Source organism: Esox lucius, chromosome 1 (assembly GCF_011004845.1).
Source record: "Esox lucius isolate fEsoLuc1 chromosome 1, fEsoLuc1.pri, whole genome shotgun sequence".
In the NCBI taxonomy this organism is placed as follows: domain Eukaryota; kingdom Metazoa; phylum Chordata; class Actinopteri; order Esociformes; family Esocidae; genus Esox; species Esox lucius.
The window spans coordinates 24,577,326-24,597,170 of NC_047569.1; the positions used below are offsets into that span (position 1 = coordinate 24,577,326).

The window sequence follows — 19,845 nt, forward strand, 5'->3', positions numbered from 1 at the left end:
ATGTAAGCCCATTTTAGAATACAGTCCCATTCAAACATAGTTTTGGAATTCTGTTGCCTGATATTAATCTCTTCCATAGACACACCATTTCATCCTACCCACATAATGTTCCCAATCCCCAATAGCCCTGTATAAGAATACAGGCTCTCTTATTTTTGAGATATTGTGAAATTATTTATATTTTAATTGTTATTCTAAGAACTTATTAACCATGTATATATAATTATAGAATTTGTTAAAATGCCATTTGCCCCTATTGTTTTTATTATAAAGATCGTTTCTTAATGATTTTATTGTGGTAGGTGGGGAATGAATGGCAGTCAATGGTGAGTCAATGGGAATCCATGGGGAATGCATAGAAGTCAATGGGGAATGACTGGAGATCAATGGGGAATGAATGGGGGTCAATGGCAAATGAATGGGAGTCAGTGGAGAAAGAATGGGAGTTAATGGGGAATGAATGACAATGAATTAAGAATAAATGGATGTCATGGTGGTCCTGGAAGGAAAGAACCTCGCCATTTCTGCTTGCGGATATATTTAATAATGAAATCAATGTCACACTAATGTAAAATGCTGAGGACACTTCTTCACAGTTCTGTACAAAACTATGCACTGCCATGAGTTTGTCTTAGATTTGGGGACTCTGAGGGAACATGTTTTTGGCATGAGGACAGTATTAAGGGGTACTAATGTTATTCGTTATTTATGTTCCTGCATTAAGGATTCTAGTATGAAAAAATAAATGCAGCCCCCAGAATTTACATTTTGCAAACAGAAATCTCAACACTGGACACTGTTATAAATATGTATGAACACTGCATTTTACTGAACACTGTACATTTATTATGTGCCAATCTTTGCTGCATTTGCACAAAAAGTAAAACAAATTAAACACAAATCATTCATGTGATTGGATGTATTCTTGTTTTTTTATCCTTTATTTGTTGTCACATGATTGTGTTTGTATTTGCCAACTGGTGGTGAGAGTGAGCACGTTCTCTAAACGGAGCCTCGTAAAGAGCATTGTACAGACTTCAGTATGTCTCGCAATCAGGGGTATATGTACTCTGTACTTCGTCATGATTGCCTACAGATTGCTGGTCCTCCCTTTCTTTTCAGCTACTCTCTGTCTCCCTGACCCTTTTTCAGGGTGATTGGAGCTTTGGCTCCATTGTGGCTGTGAAGGATCAGAGTTCTGGCTTATTTGGCCGACCAGATGATAGTAGCTGAATCACGCCAGCAGGTGGCAGTGAAATATGCTATAAATGTGTATCACTGTAACGAATCCGAGACGAGAGGCGTTGATACAAGAGCTGAAGGGGCTTTGTTGAGCATGAAACGAGGAAAATGAATGACTGGAATGGGGTCATAACAGGAACCGATGAGTGACATGACTTGAGCAAAATAACAAACGAGTAACACTGCCCAAGAACTGAGAACACGAAAACAAGAAAGACCAATAGTACACAGGAGCTGGGGAGATACGAAGCACGGGCATAAGCGAACAACATACATTTAACAACTCACAGCCACTGACACAAACACAGGGCTTAAATAAAGAACCTAATCAGAATGAAGACCAACAGGTTTGAAGACTAACAAGACAACAAAAAACAGGTGTACTAATCTAACAAGGGAAAACTATAATAGAAATAACAGAGAGAACATGAACGACAAGAAAACCACACAAGACAGGACGTCACAAACACATTCAATCTCTGGGGTTGAGTGAATATGAAGAAGAGTTGCCAGAGTCGATCAACAGGTTAAGTGTTTGTTTATATACCTTAAATTCTGAATTGTGCATTCGCAAACCGTTTACAGAGGAGACGCTTGCTGCTGTTCTTATACCCCAATTCCACTTTAGAGGGTCAGTTGAATGATGGCTTCCATTGTGGCTGTCACCCATACTAAGCTGTCATGGATGTGGGACCGATTCAGGTCTGCTGCTGACCAAACACCTGAACTCATCCTGCCATCTTCATCAGTTACTCAAAGTTTTTACGTCACCACACCGCAACCACAAAATGCCTCCCTTCTGGGGTTCTGTGCGATGGTGGCTAAGTGACAATTTTGGACAGTTACACTGAGTGCACAGCGCATCACTTTCCTATAGGTTTTGGCAAATTGTCTTGCACTTCAGTGGTTCACTAAATGTGGGATAAATCCAAGTGGGTGAGAGTGTCATATTGTCAAGTGCGATGAATTGACACATTATGAACAAGAAATTTGGTTTGGTAATTAATGATTGAATCGTTTTTATCTGTGTCTATTTAAATTGCATTATTTGATTGTGTTCCTGTGTTTTCTGATGCGTGAACCAATATCTGGTAAAACTGTGCCATAATGGATTAAATAATTCTGCTGATTTTTGCTTCACTCTGCCTGCTCAACTCGGATCCAGGAGAACCTGTCACTTTTCCACCCTGTGGCATTTATTTTCTAGGAGGCTATGCTTTTTAAAAGCAAATTCAATATTTAACATCCTTTAAGCAGTGCATGGACAACTTAGACAACTGTTGGATAACATAGCTATGCCGTTAAACAGGTTGTCCATACAGTTAACAATGTAAGAGTGATTTTTAACTAACTAGGCAAATGTGAATCATTTATGTGAACCTTTGTGAAACACCTGTGCCAGAAGTGTGCATAATCATCACTAAGTTTGTCAAAAATGAATTGATTTGAATGGGAAGTCTATGACCTTCTCAGAGAAAGAGAAAACATTTTAGATACCTGCAGAATTGAGACAATGCTAGAAAACATTGTCCAGCATTTATAAAGCTTCTCAGTTATTTGGGGGTTTTGTAATTTGACAGACGAAAAACTGCCTCAATAGATGTTATCAGGGCAAAATGAGAGAAAAAGATTTCCACTGATATCTTATAGCAAACTGGAAGAATACATTTACCCCTGGTCAATCAATTCCAGACATTGGAGCCTCGTATACAAGGATTATACGCAGATTACATGGTTCCAAAACCAAATTAAGTCGAAACAAATCCTACATGAAGCAAGTGTCAAAATGCAGAGGGGACTTGCTTAAACTACAGGTGCTGGTCATAAAATTTGAATATCATCAAAAAGTTGATTTATTTCAGGAATTCCATTCAAAACGTGAAACTTGTATAATGTATACATTCATTCCACACAGACTGATATATTTCGAGTGTTGATTTTTTTATTTTGATGATTGTAACTGACAACTAATGAAAAGCCCAAATTCAGTTTCTCAGAAAATTCGAATATTGTGAATAGGTTCAATATTAAAGACACCTGGTGCCACACTCTAATCAGCTAATTAACTGAAAACACCTGCAAAGGCCTTTAAATGGTCTCTCAGTAAACTAGTTCTATATGATACACAATCATGGGGAAGACTGCTGACCTGACAGCTGTCCAAAAGACGACCATTGACACCTTGCACAAGGAGGGTCAAGACACAAAAGGTCATTGCTAAAGAGGCTGGCTGTTCACAGAGCTCTGTGTCCAAGCACATTAATAAGTGCGATACGCCAGACCCAACAATGCAGAAGAGCTGAAGGCCACTATCAGAGCAACCTGGGCTCTCATAACACCTGAGCAGTGCCACAGACTGATCACCTCCATTCCACGGCGCATTGCTGCAGTACTTCAGGCAAAAGGAGCCCCAACTAAGTATTGAGTGCTGTACATGCTCATACTTTTCATGTTGGCCAACATTTCTAAAAATATTTTTTTTGTATTGGTATTAAGTAATATTCAAATTTTCTGAGATACTGAATTTGGGATTTTCATTAGGTGTCATTTCATTAGTTATAATCATCACAATTAAAAGAAATAAACACTGAATGTATACATTATACAAGTTTCACTTTTTGAATGGAATTACTTAAATAAATCAACTTTTTGATGATATTTTAATTTTATGACCAGCACCTGTACATACCAAATGGTCTGCATTCTATTTTAGTTGTTTTTAAGACTCCACTTTACGCAGATCCCCAACTAATTAACCTGGGGGTCTCTCATTTACACTGCACAGACTACACAAGCCACAACAACAACTCAGATCTTACCGTGTGGTAAGGGAGTGTAGGGTGACTGTTAATGGAATGGGGTCTAAGTAGGACAGTACTTTAAACTAGTGGGGGTAGGTTCTGACCTGTTTTTATTTTTCACCTAGTTTCACTTCTCTTTGTTGAAAGAAGAAATTGTTAACTGCCATTTGTGTGTTCAGTAAAAAGATACTGGTATGCCTGTAGGGTACTTAACATTTCCCATAGGGCTTTCCGTGCGGGTTAGGAATGTTGAATTAGTACATTATTTACTCTGAGGTCTCTGAATGTGCCCAAGGGAAACAACAGCCTATTTTAACAAGCCCATAGCTGGATTCTACATGTTACCTCTATTTCCTCACACATCCACTGACTTGGAAAAAAGGTGGGGTATTACAACAATTTATCATTTGCTCAATCACAAAGTTCTTTGTGTACCGCCCCACTGAGAGATTTCTGAATATGACTGTCAGGTCTGGCATTTACGGTGCATTGAGAGTGTTCAATCTGTAATTTGTCTAGCTATAATAGTTCCTTACTACTGCAAAGGGTCGCAAGATGCGCAGCCGACATAAAAGTAAGGAGAAAGAAGATAAATGTATGAAGATCCACACCTTTGAGGGGGAACAGAACATTGGGTACAGGCTGTTGAGGGGTTACAACATATCCATGCCAGAAGAACCGGTCAGCAACTCGAAGGGGCCAAATTCCCTTACTGGAGGTATCCAGACAAGTTTGGACGAAAGGAATGAGAATGGGAAAGGTCAGCACAATTTAGCAAACACCTTCCTTGTCTAAGCAAACTAAAATGTATTTATATTTATTTTTGTCTCAAGTTTTTTTTGTCTCAAACTGAGTTTGAGAAAGGTCACTTTACTGTGTCAACTTGTGTTGTTTTGCCTGAATTTAGCCATAAGCCTTCTTTTAACTCTTTACATCCAGAGTATATTTTGTCACTTCATATGCATGAATGTACAGCTCCGGAAAAGAATAAGAGACCACTGCACCTTTTTATTTTCCTTTCCAAAAAAGTTGAAAAGGAAAGTTTTGAGTGAGGAACTGAAGCGTTCAGTTTGCAGTGGTCTCTTAATTTTAACCCTCCTGTTCCTCACTCAAAACCTTCCTTTTCGACTTTCTTGGAAAGGAAAGAAAAAGGTGTAGTGGACTCTTAATTCTTTCCAGAGCTGTATCTTTAAAATATCTAACAAGGTTTGCATTTTTTAGGTTTGTGTCACAGATTTCAGTACAGTCTAATCATATCTTTAAAAGCTGTCTCAAATCACAAATAATGTGTTCTGGTACAATGTGTTTTTCTTCTTCAGGATCAAAACGTCTCAGCTATGATGGTGAAAAAAGGTACCTGGGAGTCAGGGTCAAAATGCCTGTGAGAGACATACTCAGGAACATTCGAATAGCAAATGGAATGAACCCTAAAGATATCCAGGTATGACATATTATAATGTAAAAATTGCTAAATATATTTTTCTTTTCATATTTCCTAGTCAGATATGTTAATTTATCAATGATTTCTCTTTTACATATTTCTACAGGGCAGCTGCGGCAAGTCATCAAAAGGTTAGAAACATTTTGGTATGCTTACGCAGATGGCTTGTAACCAAGATTGAATACTTCTGGCAGTCTCCTCGAAAGTGTGCTGTTTTGTTCTTAGGATGTTTTCCTTTTGCAAACATTAAGAGTCATTAAGTGTTGGGTATTTGGGTGAGGCTGATCTTATTTATTGAATACTTTACTAAATTCTATGGATATGATACTAACAGTGTGGATAAAATGTAAGTCATACATGTCTTACACATATTTAACGTCTTAGTATTGTTTATTGATAAGAAGACAGTATATCAGTCAGGATATTGATAATAATTTCTTGTGCCAATTATGTATTATTGCACCCATTTATATTGCTTGTTAGGGCATGCAATAGCAAAAATAGAAACTTCATGGAACCTGCGATTAAAAATATTATATTCTTCACAGATGAGAAGAAACGGGTAAATACAAAAGGGGATCGTAGATGTAACAAGGTGAGTGACATAAATATGAATAAGCCTACATGTGAATTATTTTATTTCCCCTGGTTCACCTTGAATATGTAGCATACATGATGTGTACCCTCCCTGTTTATTTAGAGAAAACACCCTACAAAGAGCCTGGAGGAACTTGCCATAATAGTTGAAGTATTGGAGGAGGATCTCAAAGATAATAAGCCCTACAGCCCGTGTAACAAGTCTGACTCCTCCAAATACTGCCCAAAGCCCAATGAGCAATCATGGCACACACCTGAGCCACTCCAACAAAGCTACCCAATGAACCTTGGTCAGGAGAAAAAGATACCACAACAAGCTCCGAACTACTGTATGCCAGAGCTCAATCTGTCCCACTCCCCAAGCAAACAAAACACCACCGTTCCTCCACTAAACTCCCAAGTACAATATGTTGGTGACGAATCTGACAATGTAATACCCAGTCCAGATTCATATATGTCTTACTCTCCCAGCAGCACCAGTGACTATCAAATGCCATCTACCCAAGATTCAGTCTTCACCCTCCCCCAATCCTGCAGCTATGAGTTAGACCAAGATGGAGCTTGTGATTACCAGGGAAGTTATAGCCCACAGGCCCAGAATAGCTTTAGACAACAGTGCCCCAGCAACATGGGTCAGGATTGGAATAGTACAGCACACTTCTGGACCCAGCTCCAGAGGGAGGAGAGCTTACTGATGGGGGTCTCAGACACAGAATTCCTGGCCACAGACAAGAATGGAAGGACGTAAGTTGGAATTGCATTTATATTTTACGCTTCACCTATAACTGAGATGACCCAAGCAGGGTTGTGTTAATGCTGATAATTCAGCCCTTGGGCCTAAGCCTGTAGGGGACCAAACCTATTTACAGTGGATATAAAAAGTCTAAACACCCCTGTTAAAATGCCAGGTTCTTTTAAGGTAAAAGAATGAGACAAAGATAAATCATGTCAGAACTTACCCCACCTTTAATGTGACCTTTAATGTGAACAATTCAATTGAAAAACAAACTGAAATCTTTGAGGGGGAAATATTAAAAACTCATAATAACCTGGTTGCATAAGTGTGTTCACCCTTAAACTAATACTTCGTTGAAGCACATTTTGATTTTATTACAGTACTTAGCATATAATATTTGCCCACTGTTCTTTGCAAAAGCACTCCAAATCTGTTACCCCACAGATGTTCAATTGGATTCAGGTCTGGGCTCTGGCTGTGCCATTCCAAAACATTAATCTTCTAAGGGTGAAGCCATGCTTTTGTGGATTTGGAAAATGTGCTTTGGGTCGTTGTCATGCTGAAAGGTGAACTTCATCTTCAGCTTTCTAACGGACGCTTGAAGGTTTTGTGCCCAGATTTCCTGGTATTTGGAACTGTTCATAATTCCCTCCACCCTGACTAAGGCCCTGGTTCCAACTGAAGAAAAACAGCCCCAAAGCATGATGCTGCCACCACCATGCTTCACTGTGGGTATGGTGGTCTTTGGGTGATGTGCAGTGTTGTTTTTGCACCAAACACCTTTTGGAATTATGGCCAAAAAGTTCAACCTTGGTTTCATCAGATCATAAAACATTTTCCCATGTGCTTTGGGGGACTTGATGTTTGTTTTTGCAAATTTCAGCCGGGCTTGGATATTTTTCTTTGTAAGAAAAGGCTTCCATCTTGCCACCCTCCCCCATAGCCCATTCATATGAAGAATACGGGAGATTGTTTTCACATGTAGCACACGGCCAGTACTTTTCCTGCAGTTCCTTTAATTCTTTAATGTTGATGCAGTTGCTTTAATTCTTTAATGTTGCTGTAGTTCTGATGTGTTGGAAAGCGAGTAATTACTTGCATGTTAAAAAATCCCTTTTTGAGGGATTTGACAGTTAAATAAGTATGACAGTTAAATAAGTATGCTATCAGTGAGGCCACTCCTGACCTGAATTAAACTACCACCTAGGTATTACATTTCTATGGTTTATTTAGGTTTTTTGTTTCTAGCCAAAAGAGTGTTGTGTTGATTACATAATATAAGTGGTAATAAATTAAACAATGACACACTTAATTTATAAATCACTTTTCCCACACCCAAGGCACAAGCAACATTTATTTTTTATTATGAGAAATACAGAAAGTAAACAACAACTACACATCTGTTACCTATGATAAAATAATACTTATTTTTTTTAACTGCTGATATTAGTGATAAACTCAGGGAGCAAAATATTTCTATCTAGATGTAACTGTCCTGTGTTAATAATAATGTTAATAATAAAAAGCTGGACATTAAGTTATATACTACCACTGATTCCAGTCGGACCTTATTATTAACAAGCTATCCACAGCACACACAGAAACATGCAGGATTGTCATTTTGCAATATATCTTCTGTTACAATGTCAAGCTTCTCTTTAATGCAGTTATGTTAACCACTCTAAATCACTGATTTTTTATGAGTTCTAAACTGTAAATATAATGTGTTGTTTTATTCTTTCTTAAGAGCTCTACACAAAGTTGTGTTCCAAGGCAACAGGACCCTGGGATATGCAATTGCTAAAAGGATGGCAGCTCTTCACAGTCTTGATGTGAAAGACTCAGAAGGAAAGGTAAACAAACTTACTACATAGTGTAATAGGGAGAGACACAGGGAACAGACACAGAGGGCTTTGGGAGACATGTCTCTGACGAGAGCTGGGAGGCTTGTCTGGCATGGACGGGGCTCTGGGAGGTTCCTCTGGCCCTCTTCCAAGGCACTTCCTACTATTTTAGCAGGGCCCGCATAATGACCCTTTGGGTCTCCAGTGGCCCAGACGGGGAGCAGGGCCTCTTGTTGGGCACTGCCGGTACTCTCCTCATGTGCTGCCAGGACTCTGGGAGGCTCCTTGGGCACTGTCGGGACTATAAAAGCAGGCTTGACCTTCTCCAGGGCATCTGCCCATTCATCACTGTTGCGCTATAGAGAGTCAGGCACATCGGAGCTCAGAGAGTCGGGCACCGTCTTCCCCAGAACCCAAAGAAGATCCTCACACTCTGTCGGCAGGAACAAGAAGACACCACCAGTGGAAATGAGTGCTGCTGATCGTAGCTTTGACAAATGCTCCGGGTCCATCCATTTCCTGGCCGTCTTCCTCCAGCTCCAGCTTCCAGACTTTTTTGGTCCATCTTCCTTGCTGGCCTCCACCTCGACCGGCTTCTTGGGTGGCCCTGAAATACCTCCCCAGACGAGGTCCCAATAGGAGGCTGATGTGTAGGGCCTTTCTGGCCCAACTCATAGCTTCTTATTACAGAAGCTAACAGCTGTTTCTGTTGGGGGTGTTGGTGCAGCGCTCAGTTCAGACTTTGGTAAATTAACTTCACAGAGAAATTAGTGTTATAGTTGTTTCTTGTCCTCCCACCATTTGATGTAATATGTCACTCTGTCTTTGAATATTTTGTATTGTTTGCTGCTTTTGTATCGCAGGCTAGGACTCCCTTGCAAAAAAAAAAAGATATTGGTCTCAATTGGACAGGAGGGTTAAATGGAAAATAAGAATAGAAAATACAGCTGGTTACCAAGGAAGCTTTAACGTTAGTATTCCTCACATGTCATAACACTTAAATAGTTGCTTCTGTTCCCAGACGGCACTACACCTGGCTGCACAGAAGAACCAACACCACATGGTGGTTGATCTGATTCACCTTGGTGCCAGTGTAAATGAAAAGGACAGGAGTGGAAAGACATGTCTGCACCTCAGTGCTGAGAATGGATACATTCAAGTCCTGGAGGTAAATACAGCTAAATGACATTGAAAACTGACTGATCAAAACAGTAGTGTGCTGAACTCTTTAAGTGTTCTAATTAAGTTGACTTAAAAAAACTGTAGTATTTAAATATTTTTTGATTTACTACACATTCCAATGATTTAGGTCTCTAAAACACTAAAACATGTCAGTACAATATATTCTGTGAATTACATTTTTTATCTGTTGAGACTTACGTCTGTAATGAATGTGTGGGAGAGAAGGGTTGCCGGTTCCAGACATGGAGCATTGGTGGTGTTTATTTGGCATCTGACAATTCCAAGCAAGGGCAAGGCAGAGAGCCGAGTCAAACAGGCAGGCAAGGGGTCAAAACCGGTACATCAAAAAACAAGCGGTAAACAATATAAAAGCACAAGGCTAGAGCCAATTTGAGAAATAGCAAAGCTAAGATCAAAACACTGAATATCTAATTACTAGGGATTCTAATGAGTACACTAAACAATAGGCTCAGTATCTTGGTGAAAGTCAATCAATATCTCATAAAACAGCTACAAACAAGATCTGAACTATATAGGGAACTAAATGAGAGTAGGTGAACAAAAACACAGGTGAAACTCATTTGGACTACTACAGGGGGAAAGAGTACATTCAAAACAACTAAGAAACACTGAAACAAAGTTACAAAACCAAGCCAAAACAGTAATACCCAATCAGGAAATCAAAGATCTAAGCATAAGGGAAAAGGCAAAAATAACAAGAAGGAAACTAAAATAACCAAAAACGAGAATACAGTGAAAACAAGAAATAAAGGAGTAGCACAGGCAAATCCAGACCTCACCAAGTCAACTACAAAACATACAACCCATTGGTCTGGACCTGCTTTACATGGATACACGTTAGCATATGTGAAACCAAATGTGGCTGATTATTTGCTGGTAAAAAAGTTTAAGTAAAAAAATACATTGGCTTGTATAATTTTGTTCCTTAACAATGCGGTCAAGTGAAAATATTTGTAGGTATGTTTGATTAGTTAACATTCCCATGATGGGTTTTGGTTTTATAAAATCTCACCCTGAAATAAAACTTAGGCTAAAAATAATATTCATGTCATCTCTTGGATAAAGATATATATATATATATATATATATATATATATATATATATATGGGGTTTCTTTATATATATATATATATATATATAAAGAAACCCCATCTAGAAAATTGGAGGTGAAACTTTCATATTTGCCCAGTCAAGATATATCCTGCTTTGATTTAACCTGTAAATTGTTGTAAAAAAAATCCTGTGCAAGCTCCAGCTGAAAAAAGTGGATTTCTAATCCAAAGATTCAGAAGTGCTTAATCCACAGATTCCCATAAACAGTTTCAGCAATATGTTTAGGGAGTGAACAAAATAACAAGGAAAACACCAAACAATGTATTAATATCAAGGGCTTTATAAAGGGCAGAGACACACTTTGCCTTAAGAACAGCTCCAATACTTGGAATCCTGTCATACAAGTCCTGAACTGTGTGTAGTCGCATATTGCACAATTCTTGAAGAAGAAAAGCTTCCATTGCCGTTATGTGACAAGAGCAATCATCGGACCCAATGTTGGCTTTACGCAGCTGTTAACAACTTACACATGTAGACAATACCCATGTAGTTTGTTCCCAGAATGTTTTTTTGTGGGGGTTACAACCCCTTAAAATACCCCTCGAACATATTCATAAAAGCATTTATTTTGGTTTTAGGATTTGCTTTTCTTGTTACCTGTAAAAAATAAAACACACCAGCTAAACTGCCTGGCACCAATAAAATGTTTGTGTCTTGTTTACATTTTGCGCTTTATTCGAATTTTAGATTGTGCTTTCATCAGGCCATTATATATTCTTCATGGAATATATAATGGCCTGATCTTTTGCCAAATAAACTAAAAACAGATATTTAGTAACTTAGATTAAATAAGTTTCAAATTCTAGATTCAACAGACATATTCCTACTTCCATTCAGGACCGTGGTGAAAGAATGAACAGGGTAATTGCAGAAATGTCTTCATATTTTTGTAATATTATTAACACATTTTGTCATCAACACAAATTTCTATTTATAATGCACGCTGAGCCACAGGCTTAAGTGTAAACTACATTTTTATGGTCAAAATGGTCTTTATTGATTCTTCTACATCCTACAACAGTAAATATGTATTTGTACAAACAGGTCTCTCTTGGAAACCAGATTTTATCTCAAGGGGAGAACCTGTATTAATAAAGATTAAATACATACAATAAAAAAGGCACACTGACTAGTTTCCACATTTATACTTCTACCCTTACCGCAATAAGAATTTATGCTGTTTGACTTTACTAATGGTATACATGTTTCTTCTTTTAGGTGCTGAACAATCTGATGAAAGAAGGGATTTATGTAGATGTCAAAGCTACAGATAATTCTGGTATGTTTCGCTTTCTGTTCCTTAGGGTATTCAGCGCCTTCCAAATTATGAAACTGTTAAGTATTATCCAAGTCAACACATGTGAGTGTATAAAGTCTGATTCCCTGAGAAAATGTTTTTATAGGCAAGTGTTAAGAGGTTGGGATAAAATGTGTAAAGGAACAGGACACTGGATAAAACAGGAAAGATTAAATCAGTCAGGAAAGATTAGGGACTGAAATGGGGAGGGGGGCATGGGACACAGTGGCTTTGTCCAAACATACTCCTGGACAGGGCCAACCATGCAAGAAATAGTCCCACACATTTCTCTAAGCACAGCCCCAGACCACCAAAGGGACATTAAAAGACAACTTACTAACTACCTTGAAACAAAGCTGAATGTAGCCCACAGAGTTCTCTCAATTTGCACAAGCCTAGGGATGAGTAAAACTAGACAAAGGCTGAATCTCAAATCGTATACTTACATACAATATAGTATGCCAGATTAGTATGCGAGATTGGTACGTTTGAATACGTTCCAAACCATAGTACACTGAAAATACTATGCCAAACGTTCCCAGATGGTCTACTATTTCTGGTGGATATTCAGAGTATGCATCCATGTATGCTCTAATCTCATTTTGTTACTTGTATAAGACACCTATCCACAGAAGCAATCAATCAATCAGATTCCAAACTCTCCACCATGGCCAAGACAAAAGGATGTTAGGGACAAGATTGTAGACCTACACAAGGCTGGAATGGGCTACAAGACCATCGCCAAGCAGCTTGGTGAGAAGGTGACAACAGTTGGTGCAATTATTCGCAAATGGAAGAAACACAAAAGAACTGTCAATCTCCCTCGGTCTGGGGCTCCATGCAAGATCTCACCTCGTGGAGTTGCAATGATCATGAGAATGGTGTGGTATCAGCCCAGAACTACACGGAAGGATCTTGTCAATGATCTCAAGGCAGCTGGGACCATGGTCACCAAGAAAACAATTGGTAACACACTACGCCGTGAAGGACTGAAATCCTGCAGTGCCCACAAGGTCCCCCTGCTCAAGAAAGCACATGTACAGGCCCGTCTGAAGTTTGCCAATGAACATCTGAATGATTCAGAGGAGAACTGGGTGAAAGTGTGGTGGTCAGATGAAACCAAAATCGAGCTCCTTGGCAACAACTCAACTCGCCGTGTTTGGAGGACGAGGAATGCTGCCTATGACCCCAAGAACACCATCCCCACTGTCAAACATGGAGGTGGAAACATTATGCTTTGGGGGTGTTTTTCTTCTAAGGGGACAGGACAACTTCACCGCATCAAAGGGACGATGGACAGGGCCATGTACCGTCAAATATTGGGTGAGAACTGCCTTCCCTCAGCCATGGCATTGAACATGGGTCGTGGGTGGGTATTCCAGCATGACAATGACTCAAAACACATGGCCAAGGCAACAAAGGAAGAAGCTCAAGAAGAAGCACATTAAGGTCCTGGAGTGGCCTAGCCAGGCTCCAGACCTTAATCCCACAGAAAATCTGTGGAGGGAGCTGATGGTTCGAGTTGCCAAATGTCAACCTCGAAACCTTAATGACTTGGAGAAGATCTACAAAGAGGAGTGAGACAAAATCCCTCCTGATATGTGTGCCAACCTGGTAGCCAACTACAAGAAATGTCTGACCTCTGTGATTGCCAAGGGTTTTGCCACCAAGTACTAAGTCATATTTTGCAGAGGGGTCGAATACTTATTTCACTCATTAAAATGCAAATCAATTTATAAAATGTTGACATGCGTTTTTCTGGATTTTTTTGTTGTTATTCTGTCTCTCACTGTTCAAATAAACCTACCATTAAAATTATGGACTGATCATTTCTTTGTCAGTGGGCAAATGTACAAAATCAGCAGGGGTTAAAATATTTTTTTCCCTCACAGTATATTGATAGTTATTGCATCAGTTTAATTCACATATGAAATCAAAACGAACATTGTTGAGCCTTGAAACGAAATAGCTTAGGCAGTGTTACATTCGCCTTCCGTCTAACTAGCATAGGCTCAATTCTTATGACAATTCCAAGTAGTAAGATACTAGTATTACTGGCTTGTAAGCTATTAAAACGGCCATTCGCAAAAGCCATGCAGTTCATAGATGCTATTTGTGATTAACTTCATAAGAAATGTCGGTCAGTTTAACACAATACTTAAGTGTGTCTAGCTGAAAATATTCAAACTTGTCATGATGTTAATGCATGAAAAAGTAAGCTAATGTTGAGATGCAATTTTATGAGGAGGCAGTATGTCCCAATCAGTCTCAATACTGGGATACTAGCTTATTATATACTAAACAGTATGTACTTCACCATCATCAGCAAAGTAATTCTGGAGGAGACAATTAGGCTACATCTTTGGAATGCCTGACATGGGTGAATGAGAATGAGGTTGCCTAAATCAGTGCAACCAAAAAGTTTTGTATACAGAGCCCATAAACAGGGAAGACTCAATGGTTATGTATAGGTCTTTAGTGTAGGCTGCAAAATGTCCTTACAAGGAGGTCCCAGATACGCCGTAAAGGGTGATCCCAGCATGTCGGAACTGTGCAGGGGGGCATAGTCAGAGGGAATACACGCAAAGATGGAAAAAGGGAAATATTTTGTGTCAACTGTGGGGCTGCCTATGCAGATGGGGATATAAATGACCCTGAGAGAGAGAGAGTTCATGTACTGTAAGTTCATGTGTCCCCTGCTGAGTCAGTGAAGAGAGTAGTGGATGGACGCTGAGTAAGCGAGAGATCCAATGACAATTTAGTTAGATTTCTTGCGAATATGGTAATCAATTTCACTGCACTGAACAATGACACTGTATCGTCACTACAACCACCAAGACGTAACTTGGTTATAATTTAGCAATTTAATACAATTGATCAAAAATCCCTTGAAGAAACAGTTTGACATCTTAAATCTTCCACATGTTGTCTCAACACACTGCCATCTGACCTTTTTAAAACAATTTTTCACTCTATAACAATGGATCTACAGCAAATAGTTAATGGCTCTCTGCAATCAGACATTTTCCCAACGTCTCTAAAAACAGCTGCCATTAAGCCCCTTTTAAAAAATAGAACACTGCATTCATCTATATTGAACAACTCAAGCTGTCTCTAATACAAATTTCAGTCAGGCTTCCGACCTCACCACAGTACTGAAACGGCTCTGATAAAAGTTTTAAATTATATGCACTGTGAAGCCTAGATACTGAGCCATGGGGAGCAGAAGAGAACTGTCAAAAGACATGCGTAACAAGGTCATGTTACTTTATAAAGATGGAAAAGGATATGAAAACGTATCCAAAGCCTTGCAAATGCCAGTCAGTACTGTTCAATCACTTATTAAGAAGTGGATAATTCTGGGATCTCTTGATACCAAGCAAAAGGTAGACCAAGAAAGATAAACCCATGACATCAGGAGAAATACAGGCTGCTCTGGAAAAAGATGGTGTGGTTGTTTTAAGGAGGGCAATACTTGAACAAAAATGAGCTGCATGGTCGAGTTGCCAGAAAGAAGCCTTTACTGTGCCAATGCCACAAAAAAGCCTGATTACAATATGCCCGACAACACCTAATTTGGAGTGACGGGACCAAAATAGAGCTTTATGGTTACAACCATAAGCGCTATGTTTGGAGAGGGGTCAACAAGGCCTATAGTGAACAGAATACCATCTCCACTGTGAAGCATGGTGGCGGCTCACTGATGTTTTGGGGGTGTGCGAGCACTCAAGGCACAGGGAATCTTTTGAAAATTGATGGCAAGATGAATGCTGCATGTTATCAGAAAATACTGGCAGACAATTTGCATTCTTCTGCACGAAAGCTGTGCATGGGACGCTCTTGGACTTCCCAGAATGACAGTGACCCTAAGCACAAGGCCAAGTTGACCCTCCAGTGGTTACAGCAGAAAAAGGTGAAGGTTCTGGAGTGGCCATCACAGTCTCCTGGCCTTAATATCATCGAGCCACTCTGGGCAGATCTCAAACGTGCGCTTCATGCAAGATGACCAAAGACTTTGCATGACCTGGAGGCATTTTGCTAAGAAGAATGGGCAGCTATACCACCTGCAAGAATTTGGGGCCTCATAGACAACTATTACAAAAGACTGCATGCTGTCATTGATGCTAAAGGGCACAATACACTGTATTAAGAACTAAGGGTATGCAGACTTTTGAACTGCGGTCAGTTAATTGTTTTCTTTGTTGCCATGTTTTGTTTTATGATTGTGCCATTCTGTTATGACCTACAGTTGAATATGTATCCCATAAGAAATAAAATACATTTGTTTTGCCTGCTCACTCATGTTTTCTTTACAAGTGGTATATATATTATCAATTCTCCAAGGGTATGCAAACTTTTTGACCACAACTGTACTTCAACATAATAGTCCTTTTTCCATAAAGTGTTTCTGTTATTTTGTCCACGGTGTGGTAGAAATAGTTGAGTTTGAGATGCTGGGCAGAAGATCTACAGGCTGAGTGCTGGGAGAAGCTTCTATCATCCTCCCAAGTCTGTTGACTGGTGTAGGGTTGTTTAGGGCCAAAGTAATGGGAGGTAGTCATGCATTTGAGGATATTGGGGGTGCACATTAAGCTGTATGTGTAGGGTTGGGTGCAATTCAGACCTCTAAAGTAGTTTAACTTCATGTCTGGGCTTGTTATCTTGTGTTCAGGTCTCAGTGTGTTGCAGTGTGCAACTGTGGCCCTGAATGTCACCATGCAAGAGCTTGAGAGAAGTGTGGATCCCAGTCGGATAAGATTCCTTACACTTTGCAAGGAACAGATGATGGAAACACTGGACTGTCTGCTGCAAATGGGAAGCTACCACCCCACTCTGGTTAGTTGCTCTGTATCATATACAGTAGACTGCTCAATAGTCTGAAAAGTCATAATAATTTATTTAGTAAGTTAGTAATGTTTAATTTGAATGAATCAACACAACGCAATATATAGTAGATTCTGAAATACCCTTGTTCTGTTTGTGTGACAGTTAAATATTCCATCCAGTATCTTAAGCAAATTCTTGACAAATGTGTAAAATATTGTACACAGTGGATTTGTAACAGAATAATATAAGTATCATTTTTTTTCAAATGAAGTGGATGAAATAGTAAACGATTTGATAAAGCTGAGTGGAATCCCACTTTTGCTACTTTCAGAACTACTGGGAGAAAATATTAAAATGCACTGGAATGTTTTAATGCAGGATAAACCTTTCTTAAAAAGTCACCACACTTCTCTTCAGGATAATCATTCTGGGGAAAATGCATATAATATAGGAAGCAACAGAGATTCCTACAAATGTATTCAAGGAGTGTTTTCCAGATCCATCAAGGTGAGCTACATATTTCCAAATCTTATCCCTATTTTACTGACAATTGCCAGAGGTCGGGGGTTAATTTACAAAAAAATAGACTTAATGTTTTAGATTGTTTTCACACTTTATAATAATATATACATCACCTTCATTATCTGACAAATAAATTGTCTATCATATAAGTACAACAAATGTATAAACCACAGGCTCCACACATATATTCCCTGGATTTGTAAAAATCGAATGTTTTCCTGTATAGCATGGTTTGATTGTATTGGGCCCTCAAGTTAACAGTTTTCCAGATGTTTTTAATGTATCTAATTTGTTGTTTATCTTTTTCTTAGGTGAACTACGTGACCTAGATGAGATGTCCATTTACACAGCTGTTCATTTTGAAATATTGTGTGCATCTGCCAAGAATGGCTTGCCTGAGAACTGACAGTAAATGTTTCTGAGTTAGTACAAGCTTGAACTTGTCTTGAAGAAAGGCCAAAGTGGTTTAGAAAGCCTATAACCATGTGGGTTTTATGTGGCTTTCTTGAAGACAAGGTACAAGTCTTATGTAAAGCATCTGAAGTGTTATGCAAGCTAAAAACACAATTGTAAATTGAGTTTTTGTGACCTGTACTAAGACTTTGGTTGCACATTGGTTGGTTTCTGGGAAACTTCCATTGTTTGTTACATTAAAGTAACAAAATGTAAATGCGAGTTAAGCTAAATGTAATTTGGCACAGGATACATGTGTTGTATTTGTTGTTAAACATCTGAATACCCTCCACTGTGAATGTATTTCATTACAGAGGTATGTATTTTAATTTACATCTCTGTATGTTTTAGTGTATAAGCTTTATCTGTTATGAATGTGTAATCAACATCCTTTGTTTATACTGTACACTCTTATTGTGATTGTATGTTACTGTAGGTGCAAATTTTAAATCTCATATAATGGAGGTAATTTCAGACACAAAACAAAAGAAGAAAGGGAACTTGCCTAAATCATCAGTTTTGTTGTTCCACAGGTGACAAAGAATTTACCTTTGCTTTCCATTTTTGACTTTTAAGACTTGGTGTCTTACCGTCAATATATGCAACGAACATTCAAGACAACAAATCGGGAGTTCTAATATGTTAACACAATTGACAAGATATGATTCATTTTGAAAAACCTCTAACATCTAATAATAACATTGTTATGCTGGTTGTATACTATTGTGAGGTAGCTAGGTTATAATGTAACTTGCTTATGTTTTGCCCCTTTTCACTATCTTGTGGTTAGATTTTAATTAGTAAAACTATGATGTGTAGACAAATAAATAAATAGGGTTGGTGTAATAATTGTGTTAGAATTAATGTACTGTTAATATTCTATATTAGTAGTTACTGTTGTTATGTGACTTTGACTGCAACAACAATTACAGAAGTAGCGGCAGAATTTGTGAAATATGTTTTGTGGACCGTAGGAGCAGATTGGGACAGCTGGTTACTTTAGTACTTAGGAGTTGTAAAACCTTGGGATTAATATGGGTAGTTATATTAGTGTATTATCGTTTTTGACAGTACATACATTACTTTCTAGTCGGTGCAAATGACTGTGATTTCAATATAACATACTCTGACACTCAACATGGTGATGGAACTGAATTCAACGTCTTATGCAACTGTATAATGTGATTATGTATCCCACTAAATGTGATGTGTGGCCAGCATAATAGAATAGGACAGAGATAGCAATTAAGTCCACTCACGCTGGCCTGGTGAACTTAGTTGTTATTTATCTTTTAATTTGTCTTCTGATTCAGACAGTAAACATCTTAAAAATGGCCCAGGTTAATGTTTTGTTTTATACTGGAAATGGGTTAAGTGTGTTTTTAATTCAACTAGCCTTATTCATCACTTCGTCAAAAACTGTGTAATTATTACAGTGGGGAGAACAAGTATTTGATACACTGACGATTTTGCAGGTTTTCCCACTTACAAAGCATGTAGAAGTCTGCCATTTTTATCATAGGTACTCTTCAACTGTGAGTGACGGAATCTATAACAAAAATCCAGAAAATCACATTGTATGATTTTTAAGTAATTAATTAGCATTTTATTGCATGACATAAGTATTTGATACATCAGAAAAGCAGAACTTAATATTTGGTACCGAAACCTTTTTTTGCAATTACAGAGATCATACGTTTCCTGTAGTTCTTGACCAAGTTTGCACACTCTGCAGCAGGGATTTTGGCCCACTCCTCCATACAGACCT

General features: G+C 38.6%; 1 protein-coding gene across 2 annotated transcripts; it reads left to right on the forward strand.

Moving 5' to 3' along the window:
• Positions 1 to 1,361: 1,361 nt before the first annotated feature.
• On the forward strand, positions 1,362 to 19,526 carry zgc:113279 (uncharacterized protein LOC553749 homolog). Of its 2 annotated transcripts, XM_010893694.3 has the most exons (12): positions 1,362 to 1,768; positions 4,590 to 4,803; positions 5,363 to 5,484; positions 5,591 to 5,615; positions 6,033 to 6,079; positions 6,185 to 6,825; positions 8,565 to 8,670; positions 9,683 to 9,829; positions 12,197 to 12,257; positions 16,948 to 17,111; positions 17,520 to 17,609; positions 17,936 to 19,526. In XM_010893694.3, the coding sequence occupies exons 2-12, from the start codon at positions 4,599 to 4,601 to the stop codon at positions 17,951 to 17,953; spliced, it is 1,626 nt and encodes a 541-aa protein (XP_010891996.1). In that variant the 5' UTR covers positions 1,362 to 1,768; positions 4,590 to 4,598; the 3' UTR covers positions 17,954 to 19,526. The 2 variants fall into 2 exon arrangements, with proteins under 2 accessions (XP_010891996.1, XP_010891995.1); XM_010893693.3 differs by lacking the exon at positions 1,362 to 1,768 and having other exon boundaries at positions 3,930 to 4,803.
• Positions 19,527 to 19,845: the final 319 nt, after the last annotated feature.

Excerpts from the sequence above, each read along its gene's own strand:
- zgc:113279 (XM_010893694.3), top strand. The coding sequence starts at position 4,599 with ATGCGCAGCCGACATAAAAGTAAGGAGAAAGAAGATAAATGTATGAAG. Across the intron at positions 4,804-5,362 it reads AAGGAATGAGAATGGGAAAG|GATCAAAACGTCTCAGCTAT; the intron begins GTCAGCACAATT and ends TTTCTTCTTCAG. Across the intron at positions 8,671-9,682 it reads TGAAAGACTCAGAAGGAAAG|ACGGCACTACACCTGGCTGC; the intron begins GTAAACAAACTT and ends TTCTGTTCCCAG.